Source organism: Stegostoma tigrinum, chromosome 18 (assembly GCF_030684315.1).
Source record: "Stegostoma tigrinum isolate sSteTig4 chromosome 18, sSteTig4.hap1, whole genome shotgun sequence".
In the NCBI taxonomy this organism is placed as follows: domain Eukaryota; kingdom Metazoa; phylum Chordata; class Chondrichthyes; order Orectolobiformes; family Stegostomatidae; genus Stegostoma; species Stegostoma tigrinum.
Window position 1 is genome coordinate 62,977,064 of NC_081371.1, and position 20,026 is coordinate 62,997,089.

General features: G+C 43.2%; 1 protein-coding gene across 5 annotated transcripts in view; it reads left to right on the plus strand.

The window, feature by feature from the left end:
- osbpl8 (oxysterol binding protein-like 8) overlaps window positions 1-20,026 on the plus strand; it is a 332,940-nt gene that overhangs the window by 57,293 nt on the left and 255,621 nt on the right. For all 5 annotated transcript variants that reach the window (XM_059652608.1, XM_059652607.1, XM_059652612.1 and 2 more), the window contains exon 3: window positions 6,942-7,045. In XM_059652608.1, the coding sequence (XP_059508591.1) occupies window positions 6,942-7,045 (104 nt within the window). The remainder of the gene's footprint in view (window positions 1-6,941; window positions 7,046-20,026) is intronic.

Consider the following 20,026-nt stretch of genomic DNA (forward strand, 5'->3'; position numbering starts at 1 on the left):
ATAATGTGGTTAAATGTGAGGTTTGGTGGGAAAAACAGGAAGGTAGATTATTAGCTGAATGGTGGCAGTTTAGGAAAAGGTGAGGTGCAACGAGACCATGGTGTCACGGTGGGACAATCGCTGAAGGTTGGCATGCAGGTGCAGCAGGCTGAGAGAAAAGCTATTGGCATGCTTTCCTTCATAGTGAGAGGATTTGAGTATCAGAGTAAGTGTGGTTGCTGCAGTTATACAGGGCCTCAGTAAGGCCACACCTTGAGTATGGTGTGCAGTTTTGGTCTTCTAGTCAGAGGAAGGACATTCTTGCTATTGACGGATTCCAGCAAGGGTACACCAGATTGATTCCTGTGATGGCAGGACTGATATGAAGAAAGATTGGATCGACTCGGCTTGCACTCAGAATTTAGAAGAATGACGAGCTGATCTCACAGAAACATTTAAAATCCTGATGAGACTGACAGGGTAGATGTGGAGGATGCCCAGAACTGGGGGTCATAGCTCAAGAAAAAGGGGTGAGCCATTCAAGACTGAGATGGGGTGCTGGACGAGACTGTTGTGGCTAAAGGGATCAAGGAACATGCGGAGAAAGTGAGAGTGGGATACTAAAATTGCGTGATCAGCCATGATCATATTGAATAGTCGACCAGGCTGGAAGGGCCAAATGGCTTATTTCTGCACTGATTTTCTGTGTTTCAATGTCAAGTAAACCTTTGAGAGACCTTACTTTTCTTTGGTAATTTGAGCTAGACTCCTGACCTACAGAAATTTGGCTGACTCCTACCTGCCATCAAAGAATGTACATTTGTATGAAAAGTGAAAAAAAACTCTGAATTCAATCTCTCATTGTGAGTATTGACCAGTGGAGGTAGGCTTCCTGTAGATGGCAGTGAAAGTCCCATGCAGATTTATCAATAAGTACAAAAACATTGGGAATATCCTAATGAGAATAAGCCTAAAAGCTTTCATAAAATGTCTTTTATTTTTCATCAATGTTAATGATGGTTTTCTGACTGTCTCAGCACAAACATGACATCGTGCATCATCTTTTTCACTCCACCTCACTTTTCTCAAACAGTGTATTCAGTGCTTGAGATGCTTTCCATAAGGCTGTTACAAATCAGATGCTGAGTAGGTCCTGCAAACTTGGTCTGTCATTCAATAGCATCATCACTGAGCCTTCACCTGCCACCCCCGTTACCCTTCAGTCCCTTACTACTCAAGAATCTATTCATCTCAGCCTTAAACATACACAAGGACTATGTGGCAAGGAGTCCCCAAGACATTCAACCTTCAGAAAAGAAATTCCTTCTCATCTCGGTCTTAAATTGGCATCCCTTTATTCTGAGATTGTGCCGTTTGGTCCTACACTCTCCCGTGAGGAGAAACATCCTCTCAATATTTATCCCGCCAAACCCCTGAAGAATTCATATGATTAAATGAGATCACCTCCCATTCTTCTAAACTTTTACCGACAGCTTTGTTCCATCCAGAGTCTCCTAACATGATTAAGAAAAGAAACTTCAATGCAAATTTTTACCCATGGTCCTTAAAGTCTCAAGGGTGTAGATTTCTAGAGTTTGTTTTTAATTAACTAACCAACTCTACACTGTTCACTGCTGTTCGTCTCTGGAAAAAACATTCAAAACTTTAGCATGCTTGAGCCACTTTTGGGTCTCAGTCCCTCTTTGCTCACTCAGGCATTGAATTCTGTCAAGAAGCAAGTGTAAGGATGGAATTCAGTCCAGATAAATGTGAGGTGTTGCACATGAGCAGGACACACAAGGCAAGGGAATGCATGATTAGTAGTGAGACCATTGGAAGCACAGAGGATCACAGTGATCTTAGTGCTTCATTCTAGAATCCACATTGTAGTGAAATAACTCCACAGAAGCTGGTCTCCTGTCAACAAGTCACTTTCTATTTACATCTGAACAGTCCTTGACTAAAGTATGCCCTGCATTAGCCCAAGTACTGGATGCATAAGCTATTGAGCATCTCTCTCCATTGGGTCACATATGAGCCAATACCACTCCAATGCCATACAGGGAGGCATTGCAAACCAATAGCAGATCTTGCATGGGATCATCCTGTGTCAACACCTTAGATGACAATAGCTGTTCCTTCACTTTCCTGAAAGGTATGGTTTGGCTGTGTGACCATTTCCAAGGCTGACCCTATAAGAATTGATGCAAAGACACCAGGATGGAGGGCAGGTTAGCTATGAAATTTTCATAATTTACCAGCCCAAAAAATGATGCAAGCTCTTGGACAGAAGTGGGGTACCTTTGACTGCCCTCACTTCAGATTCAAATGGTATAACCAGTCTCATTGACTATGTAGCCCAAGTCGGTAACTTATTGGGGCCTGGAACACACAATTTTCTCTTAGGCATATGATTACCTTGGAACAATGCCTTTAGGACTATATCCAAGTTCTCTAAGTGATCCTTTAGTGTTTTCCTTATTTTCAGGATATCAAGTCAATAAATGGCAACCTGAGGTAACACAAAGGTGAACTGATCAATCATCTTTGAGAGATTGGTATGGCCAGTGCTCTCCATCCTGCAATAACTTGCCATCCAGGCTGTAGAAGAAAATTTTCAGTTGTTTGGCTGAGGCTTTGCTTTGATTTGGGTTTTGCTGCGGGCTGACCTAGAGCCTGTCTGATTAGGATAGGTCCACCAGTTGAAGTGATGCAACTGCTTGCACTCAGGTAGTGTTCAGCAAACTCAGTCAGACTGACGAGGGTGTCCACTTCCATCAGAACACATTGCAACTCCTAGGCTCCACTTGTCGCATATTCCAGTGATAAAGCCAGTTGTAGCATCTGTTTGAGTCCAATTGGGCGTCAAATGGAAGGCGTTTTTGCATAGTTACATCACTAGTCCTGCACACCAGACCATCGTCTAAGCAGAGATAATGGGAACTGCCCTAAACCAGCCCAGTTCGTCCCCTCCCCCCACTGCACCACACAACCAGCCCAGCTCTCTCCCCCCCCCCCCCCACCCACTGCATCCCAAAACTAGTCCAACCTGTCTCTGCCTCCCTAACCAGTTCTTCCTCTCACCCATCCCTTCCTCCCACCCCAAGCCGCACCCCCAGCTACCTACTAACCTCATCCCACCTCCTTGACCTGTCCGTCTTCCCTGGACTGACCTATCCCCTCCCTACCTCCCCACCTACACTCTCTCCACCTATCTTCTTTACTCTCCATCTTCGGTCCGCCTCCCCCTCTCTCCCTATTTATTCCAGTTCCCTCTCCCCATCCCCCTCTCTGATGAAGGGTCTAGGCCCGAAACGTCAGCTTTTGTGCTCCTGAGATGCTGCTTGGCCTGCTGTGTTCATCCAGCCTCACATTTTATCATCTTCTAAGCATCTCTTTAAGGGTTAAACCAAATTTGCAGGCTGTCTGAAACACTACTTGTTTTTCATCAAGCTTCCCCAAGCTAAGGCAAGATGTGAGAAATACTTACCTCAACTCAAAGATGATTGTTCCAAGCAAGTTTTTTTAGAATCATACTTCACACTCGTTGCTACTGAAATAGCTCCACAGAGGCCAGTATCCCATCACTGAGTCACCCTTTATTTGCAAGCAGTCCTTGACGATAGTACTGCCTCATGCAGAGTCAGGCTCCATAATATCAATACCCCAGACAATCAAAGTTTTTATGTCGGCCAGTGCTCTCTGCTGTAACTAGGCTAACAGCCCCAATCAAGGTGCTTGTATTCTATCAAGTCCAGCTGGCTGACTTAATTACAATCACTCGGAAGGATGTCATTGCAGTGGAGAGGATGCAGAGGAGGTTTACCAGGATGCTACCTGGGCTGGAGAGTTGCAGCTATGAAGAGAGATTGGACACGCTTTGATTGTTTTTCTTAGAATAGATGAGACTGAGAGAGGACATGATTAAAATAAATTAACTTATGAGGACATGGATAAAGTAGACAGAAATGGAGGAATCATTGACTAGGGAGCATAGATTTAAAGTCAGGCAAAGAAGATTTAGAAGATGTGAGGAAAATGTTTTTTTAGCCAGATGGTAGCGGGAGTCTGGATGTTGCTATCCACTATTTGGATGAGGTGCAGGGTTTGTGTGCACAATGACCTTGTGACATTATTGCTGAACTATTAATCCAGAGACCCAGGTAATATTCTAGCGACCCAGGTCCAAATCTTGCCAGAGCATATGATGAAATTTGAATTCAATGAAAAAAAAATCTGAAATTGAGTCTGATAATAACCATGAAATCATTGGCCATTGTCAGAAAAAAACCACCTGGTTCACTAATACCCTTTAGAGAAGGAAACATAGAACATTACAGCACAGTACAGGCCCTTCGGCCTTCGATGTTGTGCCGACCTGTCATACCAATCTGAAGCCCATCTAACTTACACATTCCATGTACGTCCATATGCTTGTCCAATGACGACTTAAATGTACTTAAAGTTACCTTACCTGGTCTGGCCTGTTAATAAAAGAATCTCTTGTCTGCAGGTAAAGGTAATGGAAGAAGAGTTAAATGTCATGTGCCTAAAATTCGTGGAGATGGTAGCAGAAAGGGACAAAACTAATTTGCTTGCTGAGTTTCGATTGTTCTACATCATAGATGGGAAAGCCAGAAGCTATTAAAAATGCATGGCAAGGCAGGATTAGAAACCAAGATTGAATTGCAAGGAAGGCGAAGGGAGGAAGAATCCCGAAATGTGTTGGGAGTTGAGGTTTTGGATCTTTCCTACACTCGTCGTATTTTGCTTTTATCTGAACGAAATATGTAATCCTTATCCATCTGACCTATGTGTGACTTTATTCATTCACAGGATGTGGGTACTGCTAGCTAGGCCAGCAGTTAATGTCCATCTCGCACTGGTGGGAATCAAATTACATTGCTGTGGGTCTGAAGTTGTCAGGACAGAAGATTTTCCTTCCCTAAAAAGACATTAGTGAAACAAGTGTGGTTTTTATGGCAATTGACGATGGGTACATTGCTTTTAGGCTTGCTCTTAATTCAAGATTTTTTCAAATTGAATTTAGATTTTGCCCTCTGTCAGAGTAGGATTCGAATCAGAGTCCCTAAAATATTGGTCTGGGGTTCTGGATTAATTGTGTAGTGACATTGCCACTGTACCGCTGCCTCCCTCTAAATTCCAGATTCCAGACCCAAAGCAATGTGGTTGCCTCTTGACTTCCAGCCAGTTGCACAAAGCAGTGAAAACAAAGTCAGAAAAGAAATGTAACTGGACAAGCCAACAGACATTGACCAAGGCACTACAAGTGACAACCCCCAACCCAATATAGCCAACCCTGCAAAGTCCATCCTTTGTAGCACGTGGAGCTTGTGCCAAAATTGTGAGGGCTGTCCGGTGGACTTATTTAAATCAATCTGACACTGTTCGTGAGGTCTGATTTCAGGGCGATTGACCTACCATCAGACGTTTCAGCTTCTCCAGGACCTTCTCCTGAGTGATAGCCATTACATTCACCTCTGTGCCTGGCTCTTCAAACTTTGGTGTGCTACTGGTATCTTCCACTGTGAAAACTAATACAAAGTACCTGTTCAGTTCCTCTGCCATTTGTTTATTCTCCCATTACTGTTTTCCATGCTCATTTTTCAGTGGTCCAATGTCCACTCTTGCCTCTGTGCTCTCATATATATATCTTTTTAAAAAAATACTCTTGCAATAATCTTTTATATTACTAACTAGCTTACCTTCATATATCATTTCCTCCTGCCTTATTGTTTTTTTTAGTGCTGTTCTCAGATGGTTTTTAAAGGCTTCCTTTTGTTTTGCTTGTACGCTGTCCCCGAATGCTCTTGTCAGCCGTTGTTGTTTTGTTCTCCCCTTACTAAATTTCTTCTTCCTTATGTTGAACTTGTGCTGTGCTTCCTGAATTATCCTCAGAAATTTCTGCCATTATTGCTCCACTGTCTTCCCTGCTAGGCTCCTTTTCTACTCAACTCTGTTTAGCTTCTCCCACGTGAGTGCTTTGGGTCACCAGCAACAGCAGAAGTGTATTCAACCACAATCTGTAACTTGGCCCAGTCAATCCCCACATGTTTATGTCGTTGAGGTATTAAATATTTGGTGATATGTGTAAAAATGATTTGGGGTGGTAGGAGAAATCAGCATGAGGTTACGTGTGTGTTGTGGAAGAACAGGTATCCTTTGAGGAGTTCAAACTTGGCAGAAGACAGTGTAATTCTGTTGGAAGGACAAAATACTTGGGATGCAGAATATCTGAATTAAAAATAAAAAGTGCTGGACAGACTCAACAGATCTGGTAGCATCAATCGAGAGAGAACCAATTAACCTTTTGAGTCTGTTATGCCTCTTTTTTGGAACATGAAGTTTCTTCAGCACTTCCGGTCTAATTCTGATTTGGTTCCCATTTAAAAGTTTGACTCTGAATTCTTTTCTAGTTGCTGCCTCAATGTGGTGAAAGAACAGGTTTGTAGGTTATGACTATCGGGGGGGAAAAAAAATCTTAGAAATCTGTTTCATGGACGAACACTGCAGTTCACTCATTCCAGCAAACACATCATCAGAACAAAAAGCTGGAATGCAAACCATCCTTAGAGACCCAGCAAATAGTTATCGTCCATTGAGAAGATTTACTCCTGTTCCAGTTCCCACAGTTAATCATAGGCCAATAAACTAAGCTTGAATTCTTATCTTTGCTGCCAAACTCAATGCATACAGTCAGCGTCATCTATCTTTATTTGATTTATAGCATTTGCAACTTTGGCCCCTTTAATTAACCCGAGTAATTCTGTTTTTTTTTTGTTCAAAGAAACTGTGAATTTGTCATACATTGTTTGCGTTGATAGCTTCTTAGTGTGACTGTAGAGCTAAATTTCTCCTGGCTAACGATGAGCATTGTTTTTTTTTGGTGCTTAATGTCAAGGTTAGTTTTATTTTGATGACAGCTTCTTTCCTGTTGATAGGCATTCAGGGTCACAGGCTGGGAAAACATCATCAGGATGATGCAAGAGGACTACCATGCACTATGGAAGCAGTTGGAGCAGAAGGAGAGAATGAAAAAACCCTGGTAACTATTTATTTTCAGCCTTGAACTGAACTGTTCGATCATTAAAAAAAAGTATTTTCCATAGAGCTTCTAATCATTCTATAATTGGTTTCTTTTTCTCATTTGTAAAGTTTAAAGTAACTCATTTTAATGTAGTTATCTAAAAGATAAATCTCATATGAAATCAAAGCAATAAAAGAAAATAGCGCGTTTTGAGAAGATTTGTAGCTCAGGTTGAGTTTCTGGATGTGAGTTTGCTTGCTGAGCTGGAAGGTTAGTTTTCAGACGTTTTGTCACCATTCTAGGTAACATCTTCAGTGAGCCTCCGATGAAGCGCTGGTGTTATGTCCCGCTTTCTATTTATCTGTTTAGGTTTCCTTGGGTTGGTGATGCCATTTCCTGTTCTTTTTCTCAGAGGATGGTAGATGGGCTCCAAATCAATGTTTGTTGATGGAGTTCCGGTTGGAATGCCATGCTTCTAGGAATTCTCGTGTGTGTCTCTGTTTGGCTTGTCCTAGGATGGATGTGTTGTCCCAATCAAAGTGGTGTCCTTCCTCATCTGTATGTAAGGATACTAGTGATAGTGGGTCATGTCTTTTTGTGGCTAGTTGATGTTCATGTATCCTGGTGGCTAGCTTTCTAAATTCTAAATCTAAAGAAAATCTAAATACTGTGCGTACTGGAGATTGGAAATAAAAATGAAGCGCGAGAGAAGCTCAGCCGTCTGGCAGCATCTATAAAAAGGGAAACAGATAACTGAATTCTGAAGCAGAGTCCTATTGGACTTAACCAACAGGGAGAGGAACAGAGTGAATGTTTGAAGTGTAAGTGGAAGATGGTTGAATATTTTTTGTTATTCATTCATCGGATGGGATGTGACCAGCTAGATCAGCGTTTTATTGCCTGTCCAAATTATCCTTAAACTGACTGGGCCATTTGACAGGACAGTTTAGAGTCAACCATGTTGCTGTGTATCTGGAGTTGCATGTAAACCAGACCTCTTACGTACAGCAGCTTTCCTTCCCTAAAGGACATGAGTGAATCTGATGAATATTTATGACAATCAATCATGGTTACATGCCACTATTAGACAAGGTTTTGTTTCTAAATTCCAGATTGTTATTAAACTCAAATTTCACCATCTGCTGTGGTGGGATTCCAGCCAATGCCTCCAGAGCATTAGCCTGTATATATTACCGCTATGCCGGAGAGCCTCTTTTTTTGGGAACGTAACTGCCTGGCACTAGCTGAATGACATTATAGATTTGTAGTTGAATGCCATTCTCTGCTGATAGCCTACAGTCTTATGGGTGTCCAGTTTGAGCTGCTAGATCTATTTTGAATGTATTCCTTCAAACAGAATGGTATTGCCACAAAGCAGAATGGAAGATTCTTTACTGTGAAGTTGAGACTTCACAAGAGATATGTTTTGGTCTAGCTTACCAACTGACAAGTGCATTTGTGACAGGTAGATAACGAGCAATGTCAAGTTGGCTTTTCACAAAATTATAAAGTGAGACCAGGAATAAGCCATTTAGCCCCTCAAGACTGTTATGCTTTTCAATAAGATGCAGCTGATCTGATTGTCACCTCAACTCGACTTTGCTGTGTGATCCCTGTTGCCTTTCACTCCTTGGTTGATCTACAATCTGTTAAGATCAGCCTTGAATATATTAACTGACTACTGCTTACTGGGGAAGCAAATCCCAAAAACTAGTCATATTGCCAGAAAATATCCCTAATTTTTAAACCCTGTCCACGAGTTTGGTGAACACGCAAACTTGAGAAATAGGAACCAAAGTTTGCCATTTAGCTTTTTCGCTCTGCTCTGCCATTCAAGATGATCATGGGTGATCTGTTTATGTTTTAAATTCCAAGTTCAAAGTTCCCGTGCACTTTGATAACCTTTGCATCTTGTTATTGTAATTTTAGGACATGAGATGAAGAAGTGAGCACAATAAAGGAATTAAAAGTACTCCATTTCCTGCACCTTCTGAAGCAGGGAACTCTGTAGTTGAACCTCTGAGGGGGGAAAAAAAACTCCTTGTTATCCTAAAACTGTGATCCCTAATTTTAAAACACTGCCACCTAGTTCTAGGCTGACCCACAAGAGGGAACATCCTTTCTAAATTCATCATGTAGGGACCAGTCAAGATCTTGTCCACTTCAATCAAGTCACTCTTCTAAAAGTGAGTGGAAACAAGCCCAGTCTGTTCAACCTTTCCGCAAGATAACCTGGAATCTCACAAGCTTTTGGGGTGCAGCTGCTTCGTCAGATGTGCGCTGAAAGCTCATGAGATTCCACATAAACCTGTTGGACGATAACCTGATGTTGTGTGACGTCTGACTTGTCGACCCTAGTCCTGATTTGTCAACCTGATCATTCCAGCTAAAGATTGAGTAATCTTCCACTGAGTCAACTCCAATTCAGTCATATACTTCCTAAATAAGGAGACCAAATCTGTATGTAGTATTTGAGATGTGATGTAAATGTGCTAAGATTTAAAATGTTCTTTAGATCGGACGTTTTTGTGTCTAGTTCAATAACAACAGAAAAAGTTTGCAAAGATAGGTCTGGCAGCATGAATGGAGAGAGAAACAGTGTCCACGTCCCCTCTGTCTTGTCTTTGGAGCCAAGAGGAAAAAGGAAGCATACATAAGGTTGAGGCGACTGAAGACAGACGAAGCTTTGGAAGAATATGGGGAATGTAGAGCGAATCTGAAATGAGGGATTAAGAGAGGACATGAGATATTGCTGGCAAACATGGTTAAGGAAAATCTCAAAGCCTTTTATTCATATATAAAGAGCAAGAGGGTAACTAGAGAAAGGATTGGCCCACTTACGGACAAAGAAGGAAAGTTATGTGCTGAGTCAGAGAAAATGGGTGATGTTCTTAACGAGTACTTTGCATCAGTATTCACCAAGGAGGAGGGACATGTCGGATGTTGAGGTTAGGGATAGATGTTTGCTTACTCGCTCAAGTTGACATAAGGAAGGAGGAAGTGTTGGTATCCTAAAAGACATTAAGTTGGACAAGTCCCCTGGTCCGGATGGGATCTATCCCAGGTACTAAAGGCCTCCCAACAGCGAGCATGAGATAGAGGTACAATTATGGGGACAGATTATGGAATGATGTAAGAGCAACGGGCTGGTAGTGTTGGGAGGTTTTAATTTTCCCAACATTGACTGGGATTCACTTAGTGCTAGGGGTTTAAATAGAGCAAAATTTGGAAGGAACATACAGGAGAGTTTCATAGAGCAGTATGTAAATAGTCCAACTAGGGAAGGGGTCTTACAGGACCTGGTCTTGGGGAATAAGCTCAGCCAGTTGAAGTTTTAGTAGGGGATTACTTTGGGAATAGTGATCACAATTCCGTAAGTTTTACTGTACTCGTTGACAAAGACGAGAATGGTCCTCGAGGAAGAGTGCTAAATTGGGCAAAGGCTAACTATAGCAAAATTCAGCAGGATCTGGGGAATGTGGGTTGGGAGCAGCTGTTTGAGGCTAAATCCAGATTTCGTATGTGGAAGGCTTTTAAAGAGAGGTTGATTAGAGTGCAAGACAGACATGCCCCTGTGAAATTGAGGGATAGAAAGGGCAAGATTAGTGAACCATGGATGACAGGTGAAATTATGTGACTAGTAAAGGGGAAAAAGAAAGCATACATAAGGCCTAGGCGACTGAAAACAGACAAAGCTTTGGAAGAAAATTGGGAAAGTATGACCAATCTGAAACGAGGAATTAAGAAGGTGAAAACGGGGCATGAAATATCTTTAGAAAACAAGCTTAAGGAACATCCCAAAGCCTTTTGTCGTACATACGGATCAAGAAGGTAAATAGAGAAGGAGTTGGCCCACTCAAGGACAAAGGAGGGGAAGTTGTGCAAGGAGTCTGAGAAAATGAGTGAGATTCTTAATGCATATTTTGCGTCGGTATTCACCGAGGAGAGGGACATGACGGATGTTGAGGTTAGGGATAGATGTTTGATTACTCTAGGTCAAGTTGGCATAAGGAGGGGAGAAGTGTTGGGTATTCTAAAAGGCATTTGGGTGGACAAGCCTCCAGGTCCGGATGGGATCTATCCCACTTGCTGAGGGAAGCAAGAGAGGAAATAGCAGGGGCCTTAAGAGATGTCTTTGCAGAATCCTTAAACACGGGTGAGGTCCCGGAGGACTGGAGACTTGCTCATGTTGTCCTGTTGTTTAAGAAGGACAGCAAGGATAATCCAGGTAATTATCGACTGGTGAGCCTGACGTCAGTTGTAGGGAAGCTACTGGAGAAGATACTGAGGGATAGGATCTATTCCCATTGGAAGAAAATGTGCTTATGAGTGATAGGCAATATGGTGTTGTGCAGTGAAGGTCATGTCTTAGCAACTTGATAGAATTCTTTGAGGAAGTGACAAAGTTGACAGATGAGGGAAGGGCTGGAGATGTCATGCACGTGGACTTCAGTAAGGCATTTGATAAGGTTCCCCATGGCAGGCTGATGGAGAAAGTGAAGTCACATTGGGTCCAGGGTGTACTAACAAGACGGATAGAGAACTGGCTAGGCAACAGGAGACAGAGTAGTAGTGGAAGGGGGTTTTTATCAAATTGGAGACCTGTGACTAGTGGTGTTCCACAGGGATTCGTGCTGGGATCACTGTTGTTTGTGACATACATAAATGATTTGGAGGAAAGTGTAGGTGGTCTGTTCAGCAAGTTTGCAGATGACACTAAGATTGGTGGAGTGGCAGATAGTGAAGGGGACTGTCAGAAATTACAGCAGAATATAGATAGACTGGAGAGTTGGGCAGATAAATGGCAGATGGAGTTCAATCTGGGCAAATGCGAGGTGATGCATTTTGGAAGATCAAATTGAAGGGCGAACTCTACAGTAAATGGAAATTTCCTGGGGAAAATTGATGAACAGAGAGATCTGGGTGTTCAGGTCTATTGTTCCCTGAAGGTGGCCATGCAGGTCAATAGGGTGTATCAAAAAGACATATGGCATGCTTTCCTTCGTCGGACGGGGTATTGAGTACAAGAGTTGGCAGGTCCTGTTGCAGTTGTACAAGACTTTGGTTCGGCCACATTTAGAGTACTGTGTACAGTTCTGGTTGCCACATTACCAAAAGGATGTGGATGCTTTGGAGACGGTGCAGAGGAGGTTCACCAGGATGTTGCCTGGTATGGAGGGTGCTAGCTATGAAGAGAGGTTGAGTAGATTAGGATGATTTTCATTAGAAAGATGGAGATTGAGGGGGGACCTGATTGAGGTCTACAAAATCATGAGGGGTGTCGACAGGGTGGATAGCAAGAAGCTGTTTCCCCAGAGTGGGGGACTCAATTACTGTGGGTCATGAGTTCAAAGTGAGAGGAGGAAAGTTTAAGGGAGATATGTGTGGAAAGTTATTCACGCAGAGGATGGTGGGTGCCTGGAACGCGTTGCCAGTGGAGGTGGTAGATGCAGACATGTTAGCTTCTTTTAAGATATATCTGGACTGGTACATGGGTGGGCGGGGAGCAAATGGACACAGACCGTTAGAAAATAGATGACCGGTTCGACAGAGAATCTTGATCGGCGCAGGCTTGGAGGGCCGAAGGGCCTGTTCCGGTGCTGTAATTTTCTTTGTTCTTAATTTTGATATCTTTTGGAATATAGGAGAGCATTCCATTCGAGTCAGAGACATGACGTTTTACAAATGGACAGAGGCCCTTTGGCCTCTTGTGTCCACACTAATCATCAACAACAGATCAATCCTAATCCTTTTTTTAAAGCACTTGGTCCATATGCTACAGCTTTTCAAGTGCTCAGCTAGGTACTGGTACTTCTGCCTGTACCACCCTTTCAGGCAGAGAGTTGTGGATATCAACCACAGATTGGTTGAAAAATCCGGAATGGACTCTGTGCCCTTTATCTTAAATCCAAAGCCAAAGAGAATGTTCCTTCCCATTGGCTTAATATGTGGTCGTCAACTTTGTACACCACAAACAGGTCTCTCTCCTCAACCCTGCAAACACACACACATGCCCCTCCTTACCATCGCCACCACCGTGATGTGACACATTGTTGAATGCTTTCTGGAAATCCAATCAGTACCTTGCAGGCTGCCCTTTGCCCAGAGCACACATTGCTCCTCCAAAGAATTCCAATAAATTGGTCAAACATAATTTCTCTCTGACAAAACCATCCTGTCCCTTCCAACTTATGTTGGAACTCTAAGTATCAGATTTAACTTCTTTACATAGATATAGAACATTACAGCACAGTGCAGGCCCTTTGACCCTCGATGTTGTGCCGACCTGTCATACTGATCTGAAGCCCATCTCACCTACACTATTCCATGGGTTGATTCATCTACTTGCACGTCTTTCCCACAATAGTCGACAAGCTAATTGGCTTCAGTTGAAGTTCTGCCTGCCTCCCTTTTTGAGGAGAGAGATGATGTTTGCCATTTTTTTCAGTCTAATGGAGTTTTCCAGAATCTCTCAAATTTTGGAAAATTAAATTTGTTCGCATCTTCTGTCTCATAAGCTACCATTTTTTTAATACCCTGGGATGTTGGATCTGGTACAAAAACAGAACGGAAGAAAGGTCACCGGACCCGAAACGTTAACTCAGATTTTTTTCTTCACAGATGCTGCCAGACCTTCCAACAACTTCTGTGTTTGTTCCTGATTTACAGTTCTTTCCATTTTTATTTTGTTAGGTTGGGTAACTCTTAACCTTACTGCCCAATTGATTTGTTTATACTATTTCCCTCATAATTGCAATTGCCAACTTTCACATTTTCCTTTACCTGCTCATTTGCAACAAAATAAAGGGAATTCTTATCCGAAATAGCACAACTGACTGGTTTGCAAAATTACCAGTGAATTTGGTAGAAGTGCGGAATCTGCAGCTTAAAAACAGGACATTCAGCAGTATGCCAGTGTTTATTTTCATATAAGCTTTGTGTAGCTCTAATTACTGCTTCCCATCTTTTCACAACGTTCCTCTAAATGTTTATCATATGTGCTTTATCTCCCCTTAAATATATTAACTCTATCTGCTCCAACCACTGCATGAAGCATTGTGTTCTCCCAGACTAACATCAAGATCATAAAACATAAATTGAAAATTATAAGGACCATAAATGCATATTATCTTGTGCCATTTTCATGAGTTGAATGTGTAGCTGCCTTTTCTCCATGTAACTTCCTGAAATAGACATGCCTGAAATTTGAACTTCTTTGTAGATTGGATACTGCTTAGGTGTAAAATGACATACATATATAATAATTCCACTCGAACAGAAAATAACCAAGAACTCTAATAGAATGCTAACCTTTATGTAGAGAATTGGAGACCAAAGATGCAGAAGTTGTTCTGCACTTACACAAAAACCTGGTTAAATCCCATTTGGAGTACTGTGAGCTGACCATACCATAGGAAGGATATATTGGCCTTGGAGGGAATACGACATAGGTCTTCAAGAATGACACCTGGATCTCAGTGGTTAGGTTATGAAGAGAGTCTGCACAAATTAAGCCTGCGCTTTCTTGAATTTAGAAGACTAAGAGGTGATCTGATGTCTTCTTCATGTTAAGAGGAAAAGACAGGGTAGATAAAGATCAAGTAGTTCCACTGGTTAGGAATTTTAGAACTAGGGGGCATAGTCTGACACTGTCAGACTGTTCAGGAGAGATATAAGAAAGCACTTCGACACAGAGGGTGAAAGGAGTTTGAAACTCTCTTCCACAAATTGTTGGATCAGTTGTTAATAATATATAGAACATAGAACTGTACAGCACAGGAATGGGCCCCTCAGCCCAGGATGTTGTGCTTTTACACACCAGGGACATATCAGGTAAGCTTCTCTTTTTTATACTTTCTGATAAGGGGACTAGCAGGGATGGCAGTGCAGGTAGAGGAACGTTCCTCCGACATGATGTATGAGGTGAGGGTCGCCATCAGTGTCCCATCCAAGTACATCTGCAGGAAGTGCATCCAACTCTTACTCCTCCAAGACCACGTTAGGGAGCTGGATGAACTTGGGATCATTCATAGAACATAGAAAAATACAGCACAGTACAGGCTCTTCGGCCCACGATGTTGTGCCAAGGAATAATCCGAATCCAAAAATAAAATAACCTCACCTACATTCCCCTCAATTCACTGCTGTCCATATGCATGTCCAGCAGTCGCTTAAATGTCACTAATGACTCTGCTTCCACGACTATCACTGGTAAACTATTCCATGCGCTCACAACTCTCTGGGTGAAGAACCTCCCTGTGACGTCTCCTCTATACCTTCCTCCTAACACCTTAAAACTATGACCCCTCGTGGCAGTCAATCCTGCCCTGGGGAAAAGTCGGGATGCAGAGTCTGTGATAGATAAGAGTTACAGGGAAGTAGTTCTTCCTAAGCACGAAGAAAGCTGGGTAACTGTTAGAAGCGGGGAGAAAACAGCCAGTGCAGGGATCCCCTGTGGTCGTTCCCCTGAAAAGTAAGGATACCATTTTGGACACTGTTGGGGGGACGATTTAATAGGGGCATGCACTGGGGTGCAGGTCTCTGGCACAGAGTCTGTCCCTTTTGCACAGAAGGGAAGGGGGGACAGGAGGAGAGTGTTAATCATTGGGGACTCAGTAGTTAGAGGGACAGATAGAAGGTTTGGTGAGAACGAAAGAGACTCACGATTGGTGTGTTGCCTCGCAGGTGCCAGGGTCCATGATGTCTCAGATCGTGTCTTTGGGGCCCTGAAGAGAGGGTGACCAGCCCCAAGTCGTGGTCCACGTAGGTACCAACGACAGAGGTAGAAAGAGGGTTTGGGATGTCAGGCAGGATTTCAGGGAGTGAGAGTGGAAGCTGAGAGCTAGAACAAACAGAGTGGTTATCTCTGGTTTGTTAACCATGCCACATGATAGCGAGGCAAAGAATGGGGAGAGAAAGGTGCAGGAGGGAGGGTTTTGGGTATATGGACAGTTGGGGCTCATTCTGGGGAAGGTGGGACCTCTAAAAACAGGACGGTCTCCACTAGAACCAGAGGGGGCACTAATATCCTGGGTGGGAAATTAGCTAGTGCTGTTTGGGTGGATTTAAACTAGCTCAGCAGGGGGATGGGCTACTGTGGTGTAGTTCCAATACACAGGAGGATGGCAGTAGGGAAGACATGGACAGGACTGCACTGTCACAGGAGCACGTTGGCAGACAGCAAGCTGGATTGAAGTGTGTCTCCTTCATCGCCAGGAGTATCCGGAATAAGTTAGGTGAGCTTGCAGCATGGATCGGTACCTGGGGCTTCAATGTGGTGGCCATTTTGGAGACATGGATAGAGCAGGGTCAGGAATGGATGTTGCAGGTTCCAGGGTTTAGATCTTTCATTCAGATCAGGGAAGGTGGTAAAAGAGGGGGAGGTGTGGCTTTGTGAGTCAAGGACAGTATAACAGTGGCTGAAAGAACTTTTGACGAGGACTTGTCTACTGAGGTGGTATGGGCTGAGGTCAGAAACAGGAGAGGAAAGGTCACACTGCTAGGAGTTTTTTATAGGCCGCAAAGTTCCGGGAATGTGGAGGAGAGGATTGGCAAAACGACTCTGGGCAGGAGTGAAAGGAACAGAGTGGTCATTATGGGAGACTTTAACTTCCCCAACAATGACTGGAAATGCTATAACTTTAGTACATCGGATGGATCAGTTTTTGTCCAATGTGTGGAGGAGGGTTTCCTGACACAGTATGCCAAAGGGCTGATAAGAGGGGAGGCCACACTGGATCTGGTACTTGGTAATGAACCAGGCCAGGTGTTTGATTTAGTGTTAGGTGAGCACTTTGGAGAGAGTGACCATAATTCAGTTACGTTTAGTTTAGTGATGGAAAGGGATAGGAACATGCCACAGGGCAAGAGTTATAGATGGGGGAAGGGGAATTATAATGCGATTAGGCAAGACTTAGGAGGCATAGAAGGGGTTAGCAAAATGCAGGGGATGGGGACAGTCAAAATGTGGAGCTGGTTTAAGGAACAGATATTGCGTATCCTTGATAGGTATGTCCCGGTCAGACAGGGAGGAAGCGATAAGGCAAGGGAACTGTGGTTTACTAAAGAAATTGTATCTCTTGTTAAGCGGAAGAGGGAGGCTTATGTGACGTTGAGACGAGATAGTTCAGATGAGGTGATGGATAGTTACAGATTAGCTAGGAAGGATTTAAAGAGAGAGTTAAGAAGAGCAAGGAGGGAATATGAGCAGTCATCAGCAGGTAGAATAAAGGAGAACCGTAAAGCTTTCTACAGGTATGTGAGGAATAAAAGGATGACTTGCGTAAGAATAGGGCTAGTCAAAGACAGAAGTGGGAAGTTGTGTGTGGACCCGGTTGAGATTGGAGAGGTGCTAAACGAACATTTCTCATGTGTTTCCACTCAGGAAAAGGAGAATATTGTAGAGGAGAAGACTGAGTTACGGGTTATTAGAATTGAAAGGGTTGTGGTTAGTAATGAGGAGGTGCTCTCAATTCTAGAAGGTGTGAAGGTAGATAAATCCCCTGGGCCAGATGGGATTATTCCGAGGATTCTCTGGGACCTAGGGAGGAGATTGCGGAGCCTTTGGCCTTGATCTTTGAGTCCTCATTGTCTACAAGTTTCGTACCAGAGGACAGGAGAATGTTGTGCCCTTGTTCAAGAAAGGCAGTAGAGATGACCCAGATAATTATAGACCAGTGATCCTTACGTCTGTTGTAGGAAAAGTTTTGGAAAGCATTATAAGAGATAGGATTTATAATCATCCAGCAAACAACAATTTGATTGGAGACAGTCAACATGAATTCGTCTCACAAACCTCATTGAGTTTTTTGAGAAGGTGACCAAGCATGTGGATGAGGGTAGGGGTGTTGACGTGGTGTACGTGGACTTCAGTAAAGCCTTTGATAAGGTTCCACATAGTAGGCTAATGGAAAAAATGCGGAGCATTGGAATGGGAGAGATTTAGCAGTTTGGATTAGAAACTGGCTTTTTGTAGGAAGGCAACGAGTGGTAGTTGATGCAAAATATTCAGCCTGGAGTCCGGTTACTATTGGTGTGCCTCAAGGATCTGTTTTGGGACCACTGCTGTTTGTCATTTTTATAAAGGACTTGGATGCAGGCGTAGGTGGATGGGTTAGTAATTTTGCAGATGACAGTAAAGTGGGTGGAGTGGTGGACAGTGTGGAAGAATGTTGCAGGTTGCAGGGAGACTTGGATAAGCTGCAGAATTGGGCTGAAAGGTGGCAAATGGAGTTCAATGCAGATAAACGTGAGGTGATTCACTTTGGGAAGAATAATAGGAAGGCAGAATACCGGGTCAATGGAAAGATATTTGGTAGTGTGGATGTGCAGAAGGATCTTGGTGTCCATGTACATAGATCCTTGAAAGTTGCCGCCCAGGTTGATAGTGCTGTTAAGAAGGCTTACAGTGTGTTAGGTTTTATTGGTAGAGGGATTGAGTTCCGGAGCCATGATGTCATGCTGCAACTGGACAAAATGCTAGTGCGGCCTCACTTGGAATATGGCGTGCAGTTCTGGTCGACCCATTACAGGAAGGATGTGGAAGCATTGGAAAAGGTAGAGAGGAGAATTACCAGGATGTTGCCTGGTCTGGAGCGCAGGCCGTATGAAGAAAGGCTGAGGGACTTGAGTCTGTCCTCATTGGAGAGGAGAAGGCTAAGAGGGGATTTAATAGAGACCTACAAGATGATCAGAAGACAGTGAGAGTCTTTTTCCAAGGATGATGACATTGGCTTGTACAAGGGGGCATAGCTGCAAATTGATGGGTGATAGATTTAAGACAGATGTCAGAGGCAGGTTCTTTACTCAGAGAGTGGTAAGGGCATGGAATGCCCTGTCTGCCAATGTTGTTAATTCACCCCCAGTAGGGGCATTTAAGCAGTCCTAGGATAAGCATATGGATGATGATGGGATAGTGTAGGGGGGAGGCTTAGATTAGTTCACAGGTCGGTGCAACACCGAGGGCCAAAGGGCGTATTCTGCGCTGTATTGTTCCATGTTCTATGAACATGGTACTAAATTAAACTAATCCTTTCAGCCTGTCCTTTGTCCGTATCCTTCCATTCCTTACATTTACAGGTGCTTATCTTAAAGTTTCTTCAACACCCCTGGCAGCAAGTTCCACACTCCTACCATACTCTGTGCAAAAAACCTTACCCCTTCACATATCCTTTGAACTTTTCCTCTTCTCAGCTAAAATGCACACCCTTTCGTTTTAGATGTTTCAACTCTTGGAAATCATTCTGACGGTCAACTGTATCTATGCATGTCATAATTTTATAGTCTTTTATCAAGTCTTCCATCAGCCTCCGCTGCTTCAGAGAAAACAACCTGAGTTTTTCTAGCCTCTCCTTATTGCCTCTAATATACCTTCTAATCCAAGCAGCATCCTGGTAAACCTCTTCTGCACCCTCCCCACAGCCTCCACATCCTTCTTGTAATGAGGCGACCAGAATTGAATGCAGTACTCATAAGACTGTACTCGCTTCCCTGATCAATAAAGGCAAGCATACCACATGTCTTCTTCATCACGCTATCTACTTGCGTGACCACTTTGAGGGAGCTATGGACTTGTACTCCAAGATTCCTTTGTCCATCAATGCTGTTCAGAGTCCTGCCATTAGCTGTGTACTTTTCCTTAACATTTGATCTCCCAAAGTGTGACACCTCACACTTAGCCAGATTAAATACCGTCTGCCATTTCACCGCCCATACCTGCATGGATTTATATCCATCCATATCCTTTGACACCCTTCTCCATGATCCACAACTCCACTGATCTTTGTACCATCTGCAAACCTACTAACCCACCCATTGAAATTTTCATCCATGTCATTTATAGGTATCACAAATAGCAGAGGTTGTAGTACAGATCCCTGCGGAACACTACTAGTCATGGACCTCCAGCCTGAAAAACAACCTTCCACCTCTATTTGCTGCCTTCTATAAGCAAGCCAATCTGAATCCAAGTAGCCAAGACACCTTGGATCGTGTGCATCT